Below are 22211 nucleotides of genomic sequence, written 5' to 3'. Positions count from 1 at the left end.
TTATTTATTCAGGGTTAGTAAATAATTACTGTGAAAGTTAAAGAATGTTCTTATTTCTTTTTTTTATTTTACTTGCCTTTGTGAATGCTATTGTTCAATTCACACACAGCTGCTCTTGTGATCACTAATGATATTTATATTTTTTTTTTATCTATTTGTTTATTGTTTATCAGACTAAACTCCCCATGGAGATGTATAAAGAGAGTTTTTATTCAACCTTATTAACTGAGAAGATATTTAAGTAATGTGTTCATTTTTTAATTTTGTGTGGTTAAGCCCTTTATTATCATGATCCCAACCCATCCCTGTGTTGCATTTTTTTTTCTGCATATGTGTCCGCTTTCTTAATGATATTAAAGCAACATTTATATGAAATTCACATCCTCCAAGAGTCTCTAAAATTCTTTGTAAAGTTGTACATGTATCATGCTGTTATGGATGTCTTATCTGAACTGACAGCAAAGTAAAGTTTCAAACACAAGAACAAAATAGCTGAGGGAAGACAGAGATAAGTAAGGTAAGGGGACAGACAAAGTCAAACAAACAGCTTTTAAATTTTTTTAATCTTCAATTCAGATTTTTTTCCCTAAATTAAAATTTAATCAGCAATGAACTGTTTTATAAAATGTGTAATCACTTTCCTTCAGCTGATAGTTAAAAAGTTATTTTAGAAATTATTTTTATGTATCCTTAAAGCAACATGTAATGTACATCTTGTGCTTTTTATTAATGTTTGTTTGCTCAAGCTTTTCTCTTTTTTTCTGATTTGGGAATTTGATTATATGCATGCCCTGAAATGACCAGGACATGCATTTCATGCTGCACTGAACTCTACAACCACTGTAAAAAAGTTAATCTGCATGGCTTAAACAACTGAAAAGTTATGATCATAAATCACTTGTAAATGTTATACTGATTTCATTTTTCCATCTTCAGATGATTTTATTTGTGTGTTTATTTATTTATTTACTTGTTTCTTTGTTTGTTTGTTGCACATTACCATTGATATATTGTACTTTTATGATGCTCTTTTTTCATTAGTCATCTAAATTCACACTTAGATCATCTGCATTATAGCAAAATCTCTGAAAAACTCTTCAGATTAAATCAAAGTGATGAGCATGTCATGTCACTTGTCCTGTCAATAGATGGCAGCAAACAGTTTAAATCAATCAATGAATTTTGTTCCATGTGGGAGCAATTTAGAACTCAGTAACGATCAGCAATATAACTCATAGATAGATAGATAGATAGATAGATAGACACACGGTGTTCCAGTTCAAAGAAAGTGGGGCTTTCTATGCTTTTGAAAGATGAAGAAAATATTCAAATAAAAAAGTCAAATCTAATTTTAACAGATTATGTACAAGCCAAAGAAGGCACGTGAGCTCATACATTTCTTTTACAATCTGCTCTTTTATAGATATTTTCTTAATTGTTCAATCTAACGGGGGATCAGTAAAATCCAATGTTTGATCGTTTTAGAGGTCTTTGGAGAGTACTTGGCAAGGTAATTCAGACAATTTTATCTCATTGTCTTTGTCATCCAGCAAATGAAACAAATCAGTAGTGAAAGCAAGGAATGTAATGTTATGATAGTAGTTTGAGGGAAAGAAATTACCAACAGAGATACCGAAGTCAAAAGATAAAATTAAAGACACCCGTCTACACACCCATTTTTTTCCTATCTCAATCCACTAATGTAGAAAATATATTGCTTCAATAAATAAACGTGACTTGGGATGATGTGGGCTCCTGACTTAAACCGTGACTTTGGAAAAAAAACAAACAATCTTTTTGACAATAAAGCTGTTAAATGAACGCCGAAAGTGGGAACAGACCCCTTCGGCAGAGCCTTCCTGAACTCCACTGTGCCATGCAGGCCATACCCTGGTGGGCGTGCGTAACAGCCACAGCCCTCTCTAAATATAACTCCCCTCCAAAACAGACAGAGAGAAAAGGGAGAAAGGGATTCTTACTCAATTAAAAACAATCTGAAAACTTGCCATGAAAGAAATGTTCCCGGATCAACAGTGTGTCTTATAGCGTTTTGATTCATTTTGTGGCCGCGGGTGGCTGCTGGTGGAGCGCACAGCGGGAGGCGCATTGTTTGTATGCAAACTGGACGACATGGCCATTGTATGCATTTGGGCATATATGGAGCCACTGCTGGCCCGGAGGACACAGCCCGTCTGAAGTCTCAAGGAGTGTCATTTTCGGTTCTTTTTTTTTTCAATTTCTCTGCGTTTACACTCCCCCCCCCCCCCTTCGTAGTTGATTTACTCCTTCGATATGAGTTGCCTGGATGTGATGTATCATCAAAGCTATGGAGCGCACTACCTCCCTGCAGCGGCGTACAAGTCGACGTACTACAACCACCATCAGCAGCAACAGGTGAGACTCTCGTAGTTCAGGTTTTGTTGCAGCATATGAGCGCTCACACTTCTACGCAGATCCTTTTTATCCGTAAAAAGAGATTGAGGAATGATTTCCACCAAGAACTCCAGTGGTAAATGTGCGTTTTAGGATATTTCAAAGCATAGCAGCCTGTTCATCGATTGGATTCTAACAAAAGTTTTAAAGACTAAGTTTCATGGCACAATCGGGAGAAACGGCAAATGATTGTCTTGGCATCACCTCATACTATTATTACGACAAACAAACTTTAACGTTACCTCCAGTTTACTTTTAGAATGATTAAATTCCTGTCTGGGGCTCGGGTATTCATCTGAGGTCACGCGTAATGACACGAAGCTATTAATCCTGTGCTCATATGCTGATGCAATGACAACCAGTCAATCAAAGGAATGAAGGGCTTTACAAAGTTGGAAAGCAGAATGGAGATAAAGAAAGTCATTTTCACACGATTCCCACATTTAGCTTCTCAAAGGTAGTGTCCTGATGGTATTTTTGTGGAAATCTACCATTTAGAACATTTTTTAAAAAATTGTGTGGGGGCTCTCTGGAACAATCACTTTATTTTGACTTGAATTCACAACACCACATGTATTAAATTATGCATATTGAGGAATTTATATATATATATATATATATATATATATATATATATATATATATATATATATATATATATATATATATATATGTATATATAAAAGAAATTTCAATTTTTTTTTTTATATTGCATATACTTGGATCTGTCAGTAATCAATTTGTGTTCTCCTCCAGAGGAGGCTGAGTGTTTACAGTAAAATGCAAGAGTGTATGGAGCAGCAGCAACAAGTCGGAGGAAGAGGGATGCTATCCAGGGACCAGAGCCTCCAGCGGCTTCCTGCAGCAGCAGGCGTTGAATCGGGCCGCAGATCCTCATCAGATTCAGAAATGAAGGATGGTATTCAGCCTGCAGAAGCAGAGTACTTGAGCTCCAGATGTGTGCTGTTCACCTACTTTCAAGGTGACATTGGGGATGTGGTGGATGAACACTTCTCCCGTGCTCTCAGTCAGTCCAGCACCTTCAACGATGAGACCAAGCCCATCAGAGTGACTCAGCCATCTGCCTCAGCCACCACTAATTTATGGAAAGGTAGGAGAGCAACTAACTTGAAGAACCTACTGATTTGATTTAGTTACTACATAATTTTTGTGTTAGTTTGCTGTAATGTTTTGAAACTTTGTGTTGTGGTCGTTTCAGATGGAAGTTCCCTTCAGGAGAGTCAGAGTACCTCGACATGGAACAGCACTTTCCCACCACAATCCAACTCCTGCCTCCCCTCTGTCTCTGTCTCAGTGCACCCAGACTTTTCCTCCAGCCCAATTCCCTTTAACCACCCGGATGGAGCGTTGTGGGCTGGCCACATGCTCTCCCCGGCCAGCCTCCCGTCTGCAGCCACCCTCTCTGACAGCTGGACCTATACTCTGAGCCCTCAGAGCACAAGCAGCTACCCCAATGTTCATGATGTCTACCATCCTCATCCCCGCCCCCGCTCCCACATCCACACCAGACACCATCACTCCATGCTCCACACATATCCAGCTCACAGCCCAGCACTGGATCCCAGATTCAACACGCTGCTGCTGCCTGGTGTGAGGAGCCAAAGCCAGCCAACCACCAGCACAGGTAGCTCCCCACACAGCGAGGGGGGGAAGACAGAGATGGACCCCAGAAACAACAGTCCTGTCTCTGCAACCTCGGTTGCCTGGTCCCCCTCTGCCCTTCATGGATCTTTGGAGGTGTATGATTCAGGTATGGCAGAAATATAAGCTTGACAAGCATTTGTTAAACATAGTGTTTACTAATGTGGGCAATAAGTGGTAAAATTGACCTTGGTTTTTGTTTTGTTTTTTTCCCTACAGCTCTTGAGCAGACCAAAGCAAAGACATCCGTTTGGTTCTAACTGATGAACTCTTTATACCAGCTCACACCAAAAATGAAAGAAGAAAGATGACCTACAGCATACAGCTTTAACATAACAATGTATGGCTGCAACAGCAGCGATGTAATGTAAAATGTAGATATAGGATGTTCACTGCTGCTTGGTCTCTGCGTCCCACACTGTTCTCACAATCATCATGGAGATGAACTCAGGCTTGGACTTGAATGAGAGTGATGATTTAGCTCCTTCTCAAGACCATCTATGAATGATAGAAAATACAAAAAGTAAATTAAAAAAGACTACTAGCTTTAAGGATAGAAACCTTTTTATTTGTCGGCACAAAACTGTTTCTTTTACATGAATTGTGAGACCAAGCAGTTCTGTTTCAAGAACTCGATTTTGATCCACATTTTCTTTGTACAATAAATGTTTGTTGACAGCTGTAACTTGCTTGTTGTGCGTGTGTGTTCATATATATATATATATATATATATATATATATATATATATATATATATATATATATATATATATATGTATATGTATATATATATATATATATATATACATAAAAGTATATGTATATATATATATATATACTGCTTTTTTCTGATAAATTCCCATCTGTTGCTGAACAAATTCAGCTAAAATTGTTGCCTAAATGTTGCCTTTTAGCTTTTGGGGAATGTTTAGTGTAAATATTTGTACTGGATGTTGAAGTAATAAATTTATTAAACAGTTTGTGAAAATGAATATTTTGATTTATTTTTTTTTTATGTCCCCTAGATGTATTTTTAGTTGCAAATAACATGTAGAAATATGTAAAATAAGCTATACTTACATTTTCGTTCTGTTATGCTGCACTGATAAAATCTCTGGAAATATCGGAAAGAATCACTTTATTACTGACAACTCCCCTTGTAGTACCAAGGGGAGCTTGCTGCATTCCACAGGCAGCTTTTATAGGACACCATGATATGTTTTCCACACAAACATGCACACTGAAAATACACACACTCCCAGACTGACAAAGACACACAAAAGAATGCATTTCCTGTCTGGACAGGAAGTTTGTGAGGCTGTGGCAGACTCGTCACACACATACAGACAGATTTTAGTTATCACCACTAGTGTGTCTTGGGTTTTAGCTTCTTTACTGTATCAAAATAAAATGAGCGAGGTTCTTAAAACATTGAGTGATCAATCACCATGCACATTGATTTGAAGTTTCATATAATGATGGGACTCTGTAAAGTCCTTATTGGCAGCTGGGGACACATTTTATTGGTTTGACGCAATCCAAATCTCACTGCGCTTGTGTATCAATAACAGGGGATTAACTTATACAAGATAAAATAAATAAATAACACAAATGTAGTGTAAAATAGAACATGTCTAAGTTGAGAATAAGTCTTCTGTGCCAAGAAACACATGTAAGTTATGTACTGTCTGCAGAACAGATAGAAACACAACTGCGTAAGTATGTGTGTGTGTGTGTGTTTGTCATGAGTGGTCTGACCAGGTGGTATGATCAGCAGTACCAGCCCACAAACATTCCAGTCTCTGCTCCCACATATCTCATTCTCCATCTTGACTAAACAGCAGGACTTTAAATCTGGAGCACAGCAGCTGCGTGTCCAGCCAGAGAGTGAACAAATCATGATGCACTGAAGGGAAACAAATAACTAGAACAGGAAAAAGACATGAATAGAAAGAGAACCAATTACTAATAGAAGTACAAATGATAATATCCTTTTGTCATCAAGATTTCAAGTTAGATTTTGCTTCACTGTCAGACATATGACACCAGACAAGCGTCAGGGAAGTTATCGATGTCGCACAGGCAAGATGAGAATGGTTGATAATAATTTCTCATGCCAATTATTTATTAAAGCTGTCCATTAAAATCTTATCTGTCATAATTTATATGTGGTCAAATATTACTGTTGTTGGTTAGTTTCACTGAAATACTTTTGTTATTTTCTGAGATGGAAACTCTGAATAAAGAAAAAAACATGCTGATTAGACTGGACTGCAAGGGGCGGCTGAAAAAGAGGAAGCACAGGTGGCACAAAAACTCAATTTATTCTTCATTCATTTCATTCAATACTCCCAGTATGAGAAAAAATACAGTTCAAATCTCTTTCTGATGCAATTGTGAATCAGTGGCACATTGGGATGAATTATGTTGCATTTGCATTGAATTTAATTACATAGTATAAAGTTGATTTGTAAAATCCCACCCAACCTTTTCTTTTTTATTTAGAAACGAATGAAATAAAATTATCCCATTTAAATATGTTGTATTTACATGTCTATTAATGCAAAAGGTTGCATTTCTAAAACATCATTAAATTGTGTTAATCTGTTATGTCCCTTAGTTTTCTTTCTTTTATATCTTATTTTCAGTAATAAATGAAAGGTTGTACTTTTGTAGTAGGATCCTCATTAGCATCAGTATGTAGCTTTTGCATCAGCATGTAGTGTACTAACATGCTAACCAGCATCCCACTGGTAGCCTTTGCAGAATCTCCACATGACCTTCCACTGCAGTAAGAAATGCAACATTCACAATCACAATCTTGTAAGAGGGAAAAAAGTAGATTAATGTAATTATAAAATGGCCAAAGGGGTAATTAAAGATTTTAGAAAGTTGTCTGTGTAGGAGCTTAAAATTTGAACTAGTTCAGATAGCAGATGATTTGTGCTGATAGAACGTTTCTGTAAGCATGTTTTGTCTGTATAATATCACAGATGTGATAAAAAGATAGAATGAAATAATGACTTCATGTGTAATTGATGTTACAATTTTTTTAATATATTTTCTAAACTGATCCATTTACTTCATTTTTTGTATTCTATTTGCAATCAAATTTAAAAGTACACTTGCGTCAGACAAAACCAATTATAAACTAGACATAACAGACACAAGCACACTCAACAATATTGCACTGGACCTGCACAAAAGATACTAAATGAAAACAGGATAAACCCATACCCAATTTGAGGACTCTCATCTACTTGATACTATGATTGCCTCTTCTGTGACCAGCCTTATGTCCTTTCCACAACACACAATTCTATGCATTTTCAAAGATGACAGGAAATATCTTCTTTTTATGTTTTTGGAATTTCCATCTGCGACCAACCTCCCGTTCTCCATCCTGGATTTTTTTTTAATGCTAGCTCAGACTGAAGTCCTTGTTGAAGCTGGCCTAAAAACCTCAATCTGGTTGTTGATTTCATTTACCAGTGTTTTTGGCGCGTGTTACTAAATTCTGTGATTTCAGTGCATAGGAATCAATTTCATAAATTAGTATTCAGCAATAAAAAAACAAAAATGTAGGCAGTAAAAGGATCATTCCTTTAAAATAAGTAAAGGTCATGCCACATTGCAACCATGGAACTACATTATACAAGCCTGCATTGTTAACTCAACCAAATTTGAATGAATTGAATCAAAATGAATGGAGCCTAGCTGAACTGAACTGAATTCAAGTGAATGCTGAAGAAACAGTGAGAGAGAGGGAGATGGGAAACATATGGTGGGGCAGCACACCAGAAAGTCAGAGTTTAGAAAAAGAGATGAAAAGAAAAAGCAAACGGGAGAAAGCTGATCAGTCATAACATGGTCTAGGTACACATTCCTGAGTAATTGAGCAAATGATTAGTCTTTCAATCAGCAACACAACACCAGCTGTCAGGTCAGAAAACTACATAAATACAGAGATCAGGATGGATAGAACAGATATAAATATATATACAGGTAAGAAAAGGATACATGTGGTAGCTACAATCCCTGATCACTTTTTTTTTTATTGCTCTTTTATCATTCAAACATATTTTTTTAACTTCTTCCCATCGCCTACAAATCCCTGCTGTAATCAAAGCTAATTTGACCTCTTTGTACAAGTATTAAAAGTGTTAGGGGTATTAGTGAGAGTCTCAGCTTTCACCACTATGTTTGTGTCAACAGGGCAGCCTAATGAAGCGTGCTGGGACTGTCACAGAACACTTGTCCTGCTAATTGTGTTTAATACACCAAATCATCTGCATTGTAAGTGATACCCGACTCCTCTGTCATAAACAACTAAGGACACCCAGTGAGCAGAAGACATGATCAAACGTTACATTTTTCCTGAACAGTAAAATGTGATGTGCTGTAGAAGCACTTCTTTCCTTTTTCACACTTTGCAGATGAAGGGAAATTCATTTTAATCCTTTTGCACTTTTATTCACGTAACGCTGCAGGTAGTACCAAGTGGTTTGACCAGATCAGTAGTTAAAACTCTAATAAGTTTCTGATCATGTGTAGATAAGATTGTTGTTTCATGTTACTTTGTTTAGATGACATTAAAAAAAATATGATTCAATGAAAGAAGAGGGAAACACACAAGAAAAAGTGTAGCAGCAGTTTAGTCATCCTGAGGTCATGAAGAAAGTGCTGAAAAGAGCTACACTAAAGAGACAACAGTCATAGGCAAACCTAAAGGTAACCTTCAAACATATTGTAGATTTCATTGTTTAGGTAAAATAAATACATAAAACAGAATGCCTCTGGGTATTTGTTATCTGAGTTATTTGATACCAGAAGAACAGAAACAATATATCAAATACTGAAACTGAGACATTTTACCATTTCATGGAAAGTATTAGCTCATTTCGAATTTCATAGCAGCATTAAATACATGGAAAAGTGATGTTTCTGTTAAGTGACAGGAAGGTCAGGGAATCAATTGCCGAAATCTGTTAAAGATCAATGTTAACTGATTAAATTTTCATAGTTCTTTTTATTGAATTCATTGTTTATTCAATCCACATTCATGCATGGTGGTCAGCTACTTGTGTAGCCACAGCTAGTGTGTCAGAAACACGGCAGCCACTCTGCAGCAGCAGGCCCTCCTACCAACACCAGACATTCATATACATGTCCTATTCTTGTCTGATGCAAGATTCCAGCTGCCCAACTGTCCCAGGCCTTCGCTGCCAGATTTTTGTATCATGGTTTGGCTTAAGACTGCTGAGGGTCGTTGATATGATGCACTGAGCACATTCTTTGCATCTCTGCTCATCTTCCTTTTTTTTAAAAAACAAAAAGTGACAGTGTTGTCATCCTTAAACTCTTTCTTCTCTTTCTGTAGGTCATTCTGAATAAAAGCTGCAGTGCATGTTGGTCTCTCTTTCCTGTCCTCTCTACCCCATCTGGTCTTGGCAGATGACTGCCCTTCTTAAGTCAGGTTCTGCCAGAGGTTTTTCTTTCCTGTTAAAAGGGAACTTTTTACTTTCCACTGTCACCTCACACACACTCAGGATGGGGAACTGGGTTAAAATCAAGATTCAATGCAACCTGTTGGTTTTCCTTTACTAGGTTATTTGTAATGAACTGACTGGAATTGATGTGTCTTCAAAGTGCCCTGAGATGACATTGTTGTTAAGTGATGTTTTACAAATAAAGCTGAATTGAATGGCGCATCAAATGTTTTCCATTGGTGAAGGATTAAAACTACAGGAAGAGCAGCTCAGGACTCAGACTTTTCTTCTTTGAATCCTTATCATCATGATGGAGGCAATATGACATATTAAAGAGCTTTCCTGTAACTGCCTTGCTGGATAGTTGCTCTAAAACCTCTTTTTTTTTTCCATTCATGATGCCTTCACAGATGTGTAAGCTGACCTTAATTCCAAAAAGGTCATGTTCGGAGAAAGAAACAGTTAAACAATGTAGACTATCCATTAAGGAGATGCAGATCAAACAATTGCTCCTCTGTGGAGTTTTTATGGCATTTTGTGAAACACACTGCTGCTTTACAATGCATGACTAATCTGATTCAAAAGACTGCAGAAAATGATGGCTCCAGGTAAAATTTAGAGGTGAAGAAGAAAGCCATGTGCTTTGATAGATGTCAGTATAATAAATACTTTAGTATGTGTGCAAACCCACAGGAGGACATAATGTAGGGACATTATGTCCCTAAATGGCTCTTTAACATGCATAATATGATTGGAATATCTAACCGAGAGTTCATGTAAACACCCTCACTGCAATGTTGTCTTTAGAAAATACTTCATTCTCATACATTTTTAAGCTGTTGTAGCTGAAAATTTTTGCTAGTAATAATTTTATAAATATTGAAGGGCATTTGACACTTTTTTGCACTATTACAGCCAAGTCATACACATTGTCATTTTGTTCTTTTATTTTGCCAATAGCCAAAAAGAGGATCAGAGTTTAGTTGAGTGAAAAGAAGGTAGGGATATAAAAGTAACCCACAGGGGAAAGCAGAAAGTTGAGAGGCAAATTCCTTACAATGAAGAAAGTGCCGTGAAACAGAAAATCCCTAAACTGCAGGTGAACAAGACAGAAACAGAGTGACCATGGAGCCAGTGACAAGCAAACTTTAGAGAGCATCCACGTGCAGAGGGAATTAATTGTAAAGGGTACCGGTAAACTGAAAGTAGAAAAAAAAGCTATCTAAAGTCCACATGGAGCTCATTTTCACAATTAAAGAGGAGGTAAGATAAACTAACATGCAAAATGATGAAACATGAAGGACAAGGTAGAAAACTCAGAAACACGAGGATGCCTAAAATTCATGGTACAAAACCATAGTTCACTACTCACCTTATAAACAAATCTAAACAAAGTGATTCAGCAGTGATTCAGAAAAAACTAAACAGCAAATGAACACAAAGGAAGAATTTCCTACTTTCAGTACCATAGTATTATTGAAAAGTGGTAATTTTCATCGCTGGTGACACAGTAGGGTTGTGTGCCAGAGATCCAGTCTCCCATAAGTCTGGCCTACTGAGAGATTTCTGTTCCACCATCCTCCTGCAGAGCCCCGTTGAAAACTTCCCAACTCATTAGCCATGCCAGCTTGGCTTGCTCTGCCACCTCTACCTGTATCCCAGCCATTTTCTTCTTACATAATGCAAATTTATGGACATGCTCCATGTCTTTAAGGTCAGAGCTGGGATGCAAATCACAGCATTGTCCCCAAGGGAACTTGATTTAGATTTCTAATATTTTAATTATATTTCTTTTTGTACAAAAATAACACTGAGCAAACTCATTTAAAAAAGTTTTACTTAACAACTTTAAGTCATCAGCACATGTGTTTTCTAACAGAAGACTTTCTCATACTTTCTTATATCTTCAGGATTTTAGTGAGAACCCAATCCAAAAAAGTAGACGCCTGAAAGAGATAAGAGATTCAACATATGTGGTATTTACATATGTGGTCTCCTGTGGCACAGTGGAGGGAATAGTTGCACAGGTCCATAAACTTAAAAAATGCATGTGAGAGGCTTGGTTTGAGCTCAGACCGCTGAGGAAAAGCTGTAAAATAAAAAATCAATACACAGTAATACCACAGGAAAAGAGCAACATTTTGGCTGTTTACAACATACAGCAAGAACCTCCACCCACAGTACAGGCCTGCTACATTCCACTGCTTGCCCACACACAGTGCAGACAGGATATATCACATTTTCCTTTATAGTCTGCCAAATCTTAACATAAAAAGCAAACATTATCAGAAAAACTAAGACCAAATGCGTGCTGAAGTAGCTGCTGGCAAACACAAAGCTCTAATATGCAGCACTTCCAAAGAATGAGACTGCAACAGGCCCCTTTGTTATCACACAAACTACAACTGCAAAAGGAAATTAGAAAGCTAAGAAGTTTGTGTGTCTACTAATGTTCATGTAGATATTATCGAGCCATTAAGTTGCCAAGTCTTCTTAACAAAAATGATTCTTTCATCAGAGGTTGAGGTCCTTCATTCATAAAGGTTGGAGTGGCTACAGCAGCAATGGGTTGTTTCTATCAGCTCCAGTCTGGGTAATGTGCCAGTAACCACGGAGGCCAGTACATAGCTGTCATTCCTCTGCTCGCTGAAAGCACATTTAGCTACAAACACCTGTTTCCCCTGCTCAGTCTCCACCGTAGGCTGCTCCACTACAGCGTCAGTGTTAGCCTACATCTAGAACAGTGGAGATTCAGTACTTTAGACTTTTTTTTACTTCCAGTATTCAGATACTGTGCTGCCAAGGAACTATTTTTACTGAACTTAGTTATAGAATATTAATTTCAAGAATGATATTAACGTTGACGAGATAACAAAACAGCATGCTAATGAGTTAAAGAAACAGGGAAACACAGTGGATGTGGGAGGACTTTGTAAGTGCGAGGAATTACCACAATATTCCTTCCTATAGGGAAGTTAAAGTCTGTCTTTGGTTGAGATCTCTATCTACAATGATTTTTTTTCCATTTGATTTAATTACTTTTTTTTTCTTTTATTGGCTGAAGGAAAGGAAATAACACCAGTGATCACTACTGAATTCTTCCAGCTTGTTTATTCTCCTCCAAAATGGTCAAACCTTAATAATTGCTTACTTTAGTAGCCTGAAATTTTCCTTTTAAACCAGCAAAGTCAGAGGTCGGTGTTAGCCTGGGATTCAGTTCATTTGGGGGGATTTTCAGTGAAAAGTGACATCATTCTGAAACTGTCCCACAAACACAAGGTCTGGTTGGATCTGGTCCGCAACTGAGAGTGTTGGGACAAGGGCCCATGTTGTTGGATTGCTCTTTTATGAATTCTTATTTATTCTGAAATGTACATTTAGATGTAATCATCAAAAGAAAATCCTTTCGGCAAAGTCACTACACGCATTATCTTGGCTAGGTTCATCATTGCCATATGAGCAAAGAAACTTCTATGTCCTTGGTTTTGGTATTCAGTTAACTTTTCACAATTAGTGTGATGTTTTATTGTCCCGCCAGTTTCCTAATTAATTCCATCTGCCACTTTTACGTCAAGTTAGTCTTTTTTTTTATCTACACTGTCAATAATAATCTTTTCTCTTTAAATATAATTTTATAATAATTGTCTCTTTTGAAGTATTTTATCAAGTTTTATTTGGTTATATTTTACCAAGGTGTTAAAATTTAACAGAAATGGTAGGTTCTACAGTCATTTGACAGATGGCAGCACAAAGAGACTTCCATGAGAAAAATGATCAGTTAACCATGTTAAATGTAACAAATAAAACTAGACACAATATGTGTATTAAAAGTATCCAGGAATGTTTTAATGCAGACTGCCAAGTTATAACACAAAATGAACATGCCGCAAACAATTCAGTAATATAATGTAAGCCAGTGATCATGTCTCATAAGAACTTTTTTGGCCATATCTTTGGAAAAGTGGCTGAAAACAGGCAGTTACTCAGCACTAAGGAATTCCCTGTTCAGCCACCTGCTTGTCAATCTTCCCAGCCTCTGTTATGTGACCCTACCTGCTGCTACTGTCCCAAGCTGCCCATAAAGATCATACCATGCATACCAGAGCCACAGAGGGGCATTCCTGGTCCAGTGACCCTGATTATTCGTTTTTCTTCTTTTTCTTTTTTATCTTCATTGCTGTCACAAGAACATGTTTTCATTGACAAACGGCTAACTGGTGGTGTCCTGAAGGGATTGTAGAACCAAAAGCAGTGCAGTGTTATTGGTGTATGTAAACAAACGTGCTATTTTAACCATCTGTGCACTATACTACAGTAACAGTCAGGATTCTGTAGGTTTCTGTTTAGCAAGCAAATGCCGTCTGGTGTCACACGTTCACTCTCGTTCAGTTTTGAAAATCTGTTTGCTACTTCTTGCTACTGCACATTGGCACAGCCAACATTTCTGAAGCTATTGTCTAATTCCTATATTTTCAAATTATTTTTGTCACATAATAAAACAAGTCTTACATTTTTTCACAAAAACAACATCAAATGAGAACAAGAGTTCTTGAATGCAACCTACAAGAACAACTGGTGCACCCCCGCAGCGGTTCATAGGCATTGCTGCCTTTAACAGAGCAAAGTAGGGGTAGTGAGAGATCTTGTCATCTGTGGTAGTTCCGGAGATGTGTGTCCTTAAAAGCCTCATTTCCATCTTCGGGTGCGGATGAGGACAAGACGGGTAGGGTGGAGATATGGTCTGTAAACTGTAATCTCGTTGTGTTCCTGCACCAATCATAGCCTCACCTGAATGATGGAGGATCAGCCGGTTAGTGACAGACAACTCAGATACGTAACAGCATGACACCATCGTAGCACGACACCTTCCTTAAAGTATAACCAAAACACACGGAAATCACTTGATTTGTCAGTAGTCACTCATTTAAAAAGAAATGTGCCTTAAATGTATTTGTCAACAAAAATAAAGTTGGTAAAAATAGTACTGTTAGTCTCCTCTTGTTACACCACAGGCTTACTGGTTGCAAAGCTGTTTATGCTGAAAATGGATGTATTGCATGAGAACATGTGAAAGGAATAAGTTACATTGGTCACTTAACACTCAATAAGTAAGAACTGAGAGGTTTGCATTAAGGATAACATGCAAGAAGGAACTTTAACTCTGTTTTAAGAGTAATAATTACCTCCGCCAAGGAGGTTATGTTTACCGGCTTTTATTGTTTGTGTTCAAGATAACTCAAAAAGTTATTGATGGATTTTCATAAAATTTTCAGGAGTTGTTGGAAATGTGAAAAGGAAGAACTGATTTAATTTTAATGGTGATCCAGATTACTGTTTGGATCCAGGAATTTATTTTTAAAAAAAGGCCTTGGCAGAGGTTTGCACTCTCCGAGTGCTTTTATAGTTCTCGAAGTGTTAAAGAATACATAATAATAATAACAACAATAATAACAATAATAATAATAATAATAATAATAATAACAACACAATAATACAAACTTTTGTTTCCTTTGGTTTCACTCCAAAGTTTATTACTTGAGTTATTTATAGTTGGAATCAGTCATGCTGATCGTGTGGTATACAGTTACCATACACCCACAATGTTTAAATTGCATGCATGAGCAGCTGTGTGTGTGCCAGTGTGTGTGATCATGTCAGTAGATAGTGTAATCTGAGGGATAACATGGTGCTTATCCAGCTGATCCCTCACCTCCCCGGGTTCTGACAGGTTGACACCCATCATTCTTCACATTAACTTTGCCTAATTGGCAGGTAATTCTCTCCCCCCCTACTGGCCCTCTACTGTTTCTTTATTGTCCATGCACTCTACCACTGCCCCTACTGTCTGGGTCTTTATCCACCAATGTGACCAGGCATCCTGTAGACAAAAAGTCACTCAGCAGGGCCTCTTGTCCAGGCTCAGAAACCCAGCGTGCTCTGTCACTGTAAGATGGGGAAGTGAAGTTGGGAACTTCCTCTGTCATGGTGACCCCCATGCTGGGAAGCTCTCCACATGGCTGACAGGAGTGCCGGCCCCAAATAGTTTCAACCTGTCAGCATCAGCAGCCCAGCCACCCCTTTCAGCACACACCTTCTAAGCTATTAATAGAAATGCCTCCCTTTTCTTGATGTTAAAACACTCCCAGTTTTCTTCCTTACCTCCACATCGCACACTTAACTATATACACACACCCCAAATTTTAAACTGTAGAATCCTAATCTTGGTCTTTATTTTTCTTTATCACCCTCAAACATACAAGCAAGCACATTCCAGCTGTACTGTAGCTCTCATTCCTCCCTGACAGTGATTGACAGGTGTTTGTAGAGCCACTGGAAAGTAGGACATGGGACATATGGGAGTCCCACCCTCCTGTCATGTCCACCTTCCCATGACTCCTTTGTGGATGAGGTGGAGGTGGCAGGAGCAGTCAGGAGCTTGTCAGAGCAACAGGAAGAGGCTAACACACTCTCTCAGACCACTTTCCTCTCCCTTACACAAACAACTCTAAAACACTCTCACTGTCACAGCTGTTGTTAACTTCCGGTGGGTCAGCTTGCTTCCCGTTGTTCCCACCCCCACACAGGTGACTCACACTAGGAGCCCCATGCATGGAAACTTCTACTTCTCGGCAAGAGCATCCATCCTGTCAACACAGATGTTTACAGGCCAGAAGAATGGAGCTAAAAGAACACAAATGTTTGTAAATGTAATTTTATCTTAAATAAGTGAAGGTACTGTTTGCATATATGCATGTTCATGGTGTAATTTGGCCAGTTTATTCATTTTTATGTCCTTTGTGTGTATTTTGGCAAGTCCTCATTCAGTGTTGTTGATGCCGTGGATGAAACACAGAGCTCAAATATACAAGTTTGAAATATACTCATATATATTTACATTTAGATCCAGGTTTGCATTTTTTGTATTTCAATGTGTGTGTGTATGTGAAAAACAGCATGAGTGGAATGTGTGTGTGACATAAAGGCTCTCTCCTCATGGCACAATGGTGTCTTTGACAGGCGGGAGAAGGGAAGGCTTTGTTTGGTGACACCACACACTGTTGTGAATGCCCGACATAGTTGCCATTCCTTTCTCTGTTTCGTCCGCCAGGCCACTGGCTTATCAGGGATTCCTCTGCTTTCTATCTACCCACGCACACCCTTCATCTGTGTGTATGCGCCAGTATGTGTAACTGAGGGGAAGAGTTTGTGATTCAGAGTGGCTAACACCAAGGAAAATGCTAATGAGCAGCCGAGGAGAACAGACCTCTGTTTGGCTGCATATCCCGCCACATGTGGACCAATTTAGCTGCAGGATTTTCAAACAGTGTCAAGTAGGTGGAGAACAAGGATTTAATTTAATAAATAAAACAATGATCTTAAATTAAACTATTTTTGTAAGTTTAATGATTACTATGACGACAATCTTTCTTTTTTTTAGAAAATTGCGGTAATGATCACATCCATATCATACACACGGTCAAATTGTCAGCAACGCAAATCTAAATGAGTTCAAGGCAACGTTTTGCATCTACAACACGATTAGATGATTACAGGTGAATGGCAAGATTCAGAATCCAAACCAAACACTTTTAGCTATATGAAGAAGCCATGACATTAAAATCATCTTTATATTCGTCATATCCCTCTGATGCATGAATTAGTAAAAAACAATGCGGCATTTTTTTCACATGCAATATTTCACCTCTACAGACATGTACAGAGACACTTTTCTTTGTGTTTAATATTATTTGAGTTTTTTATTTAGTTTATTTTACCTATTCTATGGAAATATTTATAATATCATTAATTGTCATGTTTATATGATGTAAATATTCCTGTAAAAATGGACTAGTATTATTTTGTTGTCCTGATTATCACTGAGCCAAAGTTGGTAATCATACCAATGTGTATATGTGAAATTTTATACTATATTTGTTTATTCTTCAGTGAGTGGCAGTGTGTTGGGTGACTCTCCTAATGTCCACCGAAGTGGAAAAATTGCAAAAATACCATCCTCACTTATGAATATACCAGAAAAAACCCTTTAAATTGGTGTCCACTGTAGTGCACACGATGCATTAAAGGGATATAATAGACATATAATAGACATCATTCCTCCAAAACAACTCTATCTAGATGTTTTTTCCAGCTCATCTGACAGATGCACCCCTGGATTCAAATCTTGAGAATGTGGAAACCATGCAATTATTTCAACTACACATCATATTCCCAAATCTTTTCCTGTGCACACCTGTCAGTTTCCTGAAGATTCCTGCTAGAAGAGGTTGTTGTTACATCATTACCACTAAGGGGTGTAAGTGGTGTGTAGCTGCATTAATGTTGGTCGTGTGTGTCACAGAAGCATCCTAATGCTGTCTCATACCAAAATGTGTAAGCACGCAATCAATTACATTTCACAATTGTTTCAGTGTATAAGGATTATCCAAAAAAACTCATATGGTTAAAGGTTTGTGATAAAAAAGTAACATGTTAGGCCTTAAAATGAATAGATACAGAATACAGATTTGAACCAGGTTTCTTATCACCATATAACATTTTACCAGGTATGTTTTTGGACCACTTATTGGATGCCACACACAATTCTCAATTTTTTCATATCTCATATGAATGATGTAGAATGATGTCCCGGATGTGCATTTGACACGAATACATGTTATCTTTACTCATAAACAACTACATGGCTACATAAGTTATCTCTGGTAGCGCAAGCTTGAAGTCTTAGTCATGCGCAGTTCTGCACTGATGCTGCTCTATCCACAAATTCCATCAAGGTGTTTCCAAACCAGAAACCATGGTGCAACAGGACAGTTCTGTCTTGACAGTTATGTCAGGTGACAGGTTGGCCTGCAGGGCCCAGACAGAACTGAGGAGGGGCCAAGCACAAGTACAGACAGGACACTGAGGAGCTCTTTGCTGACAACAACCAACAGGAAATGTGGAGATGCATCAGAACCATACCAGACTACAGGATCAGCATCAGATCAGCCACGACCCCACTCTGCCAGACACCTTAAACAGTTTCTTTGCACACTTTGACACACCTGGCAACAGAAAGGCTGTTCATCTTCCAGAGCTCAAGGAGCAGCCCCAGCCTTTCATCTTGCAGCCCCTCCCTGAGGTGGGTCAACAACAACAAAGCCACAGGACCAGATAAGATGTCAGGCTGGGTTCTTAAGCTCTGACTCAGCTGACTGGAGTTTTTCTGGCCATTTTCTATGTGTTCATGCAGCTTGCTTCAGGTTCTGTATGTCTCAAGCCCTCTATCATCATGCCTGTGCTGAAAAGGTCTGCTGTCACTTGCCTTAACAATTACCCTCATGTCGCCATTACACTGGTAATCTTGAAACGCTTGGAGAGGATTGTTCAAAGTCACATTCAGGACGGCATCCCTACAACTCTGGACAGACATCAGTTTGCCTACAGGGAGAACCGAGCAACAGAGGATGCTAATGAGATATTAGCACTGCACACAGTCCTAAGTCGCTTGGAGCATCCAAACATTTATGTCAGGATGTTATTCGCAGACTTTAGTTCAGCTTTCAATGCTATGATCTCAGACAAGCTGACACTTAAACTCTACAACCTTGGACTGTCGTCTTCTTTGTCTATCAGGATCAGAGACTTTCTCACCAACAGGTCTCAGGTGGTGAGAATTAGGGACTGCACATCATCCACACTGATCCTAAGGACAGGCACACCACAGGGGTATGTACTTAGCCCAATTCTTTTCACCTTGATCACGTCATGATGACTGCATGACACAAACATGGTAGTGGAGTTTGCAGATGACACCACAGAAATGGGTCTCAGATTGGACAACAATGAGACTCACTACAGACAGGTGATCCAGCACCTGGCAAGGTTGCGTTCAGACAACAACCTTGCACTGAACACCAGCAAGAACAATGAGGTCATTGTGGATTTCAAGGACATCCATGAGGTTGAAACACACCCTTCTCCTCATTTAAGGCGAGGAGGTGAACCAGGTGAACAACATCAAGTTCCTAGGCATCACATTGCATCTGCCCACCTTGGTCAATGCATACATATCACCAGATGAAGAAGGCCCAACAAAAGTTATTTTTCCTGAAGAAGCTCAAAAGGACTGAACTCACTCCTCAGCTTCTGACGAACTTCTACAAAGCCACAGCAGAAAGCATACTCTGTCTGTGAGCAAAAGCGTGGTGTGGGGATTGCACTGCACAAGACAGGAAGGACCAGGTAGTAAAAATGGCACAGGGGATTGTGGGAAGTTCTCTCCCCCTCCTGGAATATTTAATGTCCGGGTTGGACTCCAGCATGCGACAATATGTGGTATATAGAGCTACTGAACAAAGTTTAATTGTGCTTTGCATGATGAGAGTAAAGATCTTCTTGATCTTGATCTTAATCTAGTGGTATCTTTTTTGTCCTCCTTTCCCCTTTCCTAAAAAAAACTAAACATTTGATTAAAGAACAGGAAACAAACTGAAACTTACATCTGTGTAGAGCCTGGACTCGCACTGACTGTGCAAGCCTAAAACAGAGTTCATGCTTTCTTCCCTTGTTTTCCATCTTCTAATCTTCCTCTCTCTCTCATCATTCTGTTTATCTCACAGCCAGTCTGCAAACCAGTGAGTTGCTGGAAAACTCTATCTTCTCTTTGCAATCATACAGCTCCCTCCAGCTCTCACGCTAGCATAGCGGTTGCCAAGTAGCCTGAACCCCAAACTTGACTCGAGTATGGTGCCCACATGTGCAATAATAAGGAATTCTGTGCACATGAACTCATGAACACACAAACACGCACACATGCACATTGCTTACCATACATGCAGCTGTATCTGGGTATTTTCAATGCCAGGGTGTGTTTTTATGTTTGATGTGTATACATGAGCTTTGATGGGCCTTGTTGAAGCTTGGCATCAGCACTACAGCAATACTTTTAAGTAGGATTGGGCAATTGGTCTTGGTATTGTCATTCTAAATCAGGATCTTTGTTACATGTTGAGTTCATTTTTATTTCACATTTTTCTCAAAAATATAAACTGAGCCTAGTTTGTACTAATCCAGTGAGGTTTAGAACATTTAAAATAGAGTATCTAGAGGACTGAAGGATTTTTTTTAGTGGTGTGTCATTTTTTGCCAAGCTGCCATAAGTAAAACCCAAAAACAGTTTAATTGTGTGGCATGAAGACTTAAATTATATAATTAAACCCGAGGGCATCTAAACAGATAAAGGGCTGCAACAGTTTGTGTTGTTTGTAGGTGTTACAAGACAGAAAGTGGTCCTCTGAACTTTGGGCTTGCAGAATACTGCTGTGGAAAACAATCTTGAGGTAAAACCAGTTAAGAACTGACATTAATTTAATAACACATGAAAGATAATATCACAGTTTCATCTCAACTGATAAAGTCAAAATATGTATTATTTTAAGATTGTTTTTTGTGTTGTTGTTGTTTTTTGGGGGGTATTCATATAGTTTTCAGTTTCTTATCTCATATCATGTGCATAATTAAACTTCCAGGCGACCATTGTCATGTTCAAGATAGTAGATTGAGATGATTGTGGTGTTTTAACAACCTTCAAAATACCAAGAAAATATTCCTCACCACTAACAAGGGAGCATGAATCCATGTTTTGTTGTCATTTACAGCAAATTGCAGACCAGTAGCTTACACTGAGGGCCGGTTTGTTAGTGAGCTCCTTTGTGAAATGATCATAGAAGTGTGAACCACAGCAAACAATGATCATGAATTTATGTCAATTTATCTTGTAAAAATGAAGGCTTTTTAAAACTTCTTGCACAAATTCCAGTGGGACTCTAATTTTTGTAGACCATTTGCTTTTTTTATAAGCATGCGTTACTGTCTTATTTAACCAAAACTAAAAATTGCGAACAATCTCTCTCTCTCTCTCTCTCTCTCTTTCATAAAATTTCTGAATAAATGGTAATTAATTCAACTTAATTCTGACTCAATATCTATCCTTTCATGGTGAACTCATTTTTATTCTGTAGAGGATGTTTTTTTTACTTCCAGCAATCACATGTCTTTTAATATCATAATATCAGTGTTTATGTTTTTTTTTTTACTTCTCACTCTACAGAGTATAAATAGGAACTGTATCCCTGCTCCTGTCTGATTTTGAAGTCAGTATATGAGTTAAAACGTGACTAAAGTGACTATACTAGTGTGTATTTTACTTGACAGCTCACAAAGTTTTATTTCCAGTCTTGCAGATAATTCCATGTCAGACTGAAAATATCTTTTTACACATAGTTTTCTTTTTTGCTTGTTTTTTTTTTTTCCAAACACTTTTTCTCTCCCCATTCATTGTTTAATGAAATGTTAAAACACCAGTTAACCAATGTTTTGTGCCAATGTGGGAGGTTAAGTTAAAATTGTCACTTTTTCCAACACTATGCCTTTAGGGAACAATCATATTCCTTTTTATGTTTTAGATTTTGTTGTAGCTTATTTCATCACACTCCTCCACTGCTCCTCCCTTTGAGACTAAAGATCTGAACACACATGGTCCATTAACTCTTCCAGCATCCCATGAGCTTTCCTCAGTTCATCCTCTCCATCAGACCCATCAGATGCTTTGTGGGAATAATCTTAACA

At 38.2% G+C, this 22211-nt stretch overlaps 1 protein-coding gene across 1 annotated transcript; it reads left to right on the top strand.

The window, feature by feature from the left end:
* Nucleotides 1-1973: 1973 nt before the first annotated feature.
* Nucleotides 1974-4790, top strand: vgll3 (vestigial-like family member 3). The gene is made up of 4 exons (XM_079254432.1): nucleotides 1974-2394; nucleotides 3190-3544; nucleotides 3653-4204; nucleotides 4315-4790. Exons 1-4 carry the CDS (start codon nucleotides 2293-2295, stop codon nucleotides 4353-4355), a joined length of 1050 nt encoding a protein of 349 aa, XP_079110558.1. The 5' UTR covers nucleotides 1974-2292; the 3' UTR covers nucleotides 4356-4790.
* Nucleotides 4791-22211: the final 17421 nt, after the last annotated feature.

Source organism: Telmatherina bonti (assembly GCF_933228915.1).
Source record: "Telmatherina bonti genome assembly, chromosome: 15".
Classification (NCBI taxonomy): domain Eukaryota; kingdom Metazoa; phylum Chordata; class Actinopteri; order Atheriniformes; family Telmatherinidae; genus Telmatherina; species Telmatherina bonti.
Note: the sequence above shows the minus strand (reverse complement) of the source record. Positions and strands in the feature narration are given on the sequence as shown.

Bases quoted from the DNA above. Each gene is read 5' to 3' on its own strand.
- vgll3 (XM_079254432.1), top strand. From the start codon at position 2,293: ATGAGTTGCCTGGATGTGATGTATCATCAAAGCTATGGAGCGCACTAC. The intron at 2,395-3,189 runs GTGAGACTCTCG...GTTCTCCTCCAG, and splicing joins ACCACCATCAGCAGCAACAG to AGGAGGCTGAGTGTTTACAG. The intron at 4,205-4,314 runs GTATGGCAGAAA...TTTTCCCTACAG, and splicing joins TTTGGAGGTGTATGATTCAG to CTCTTGAGCAGACCAAAGCA.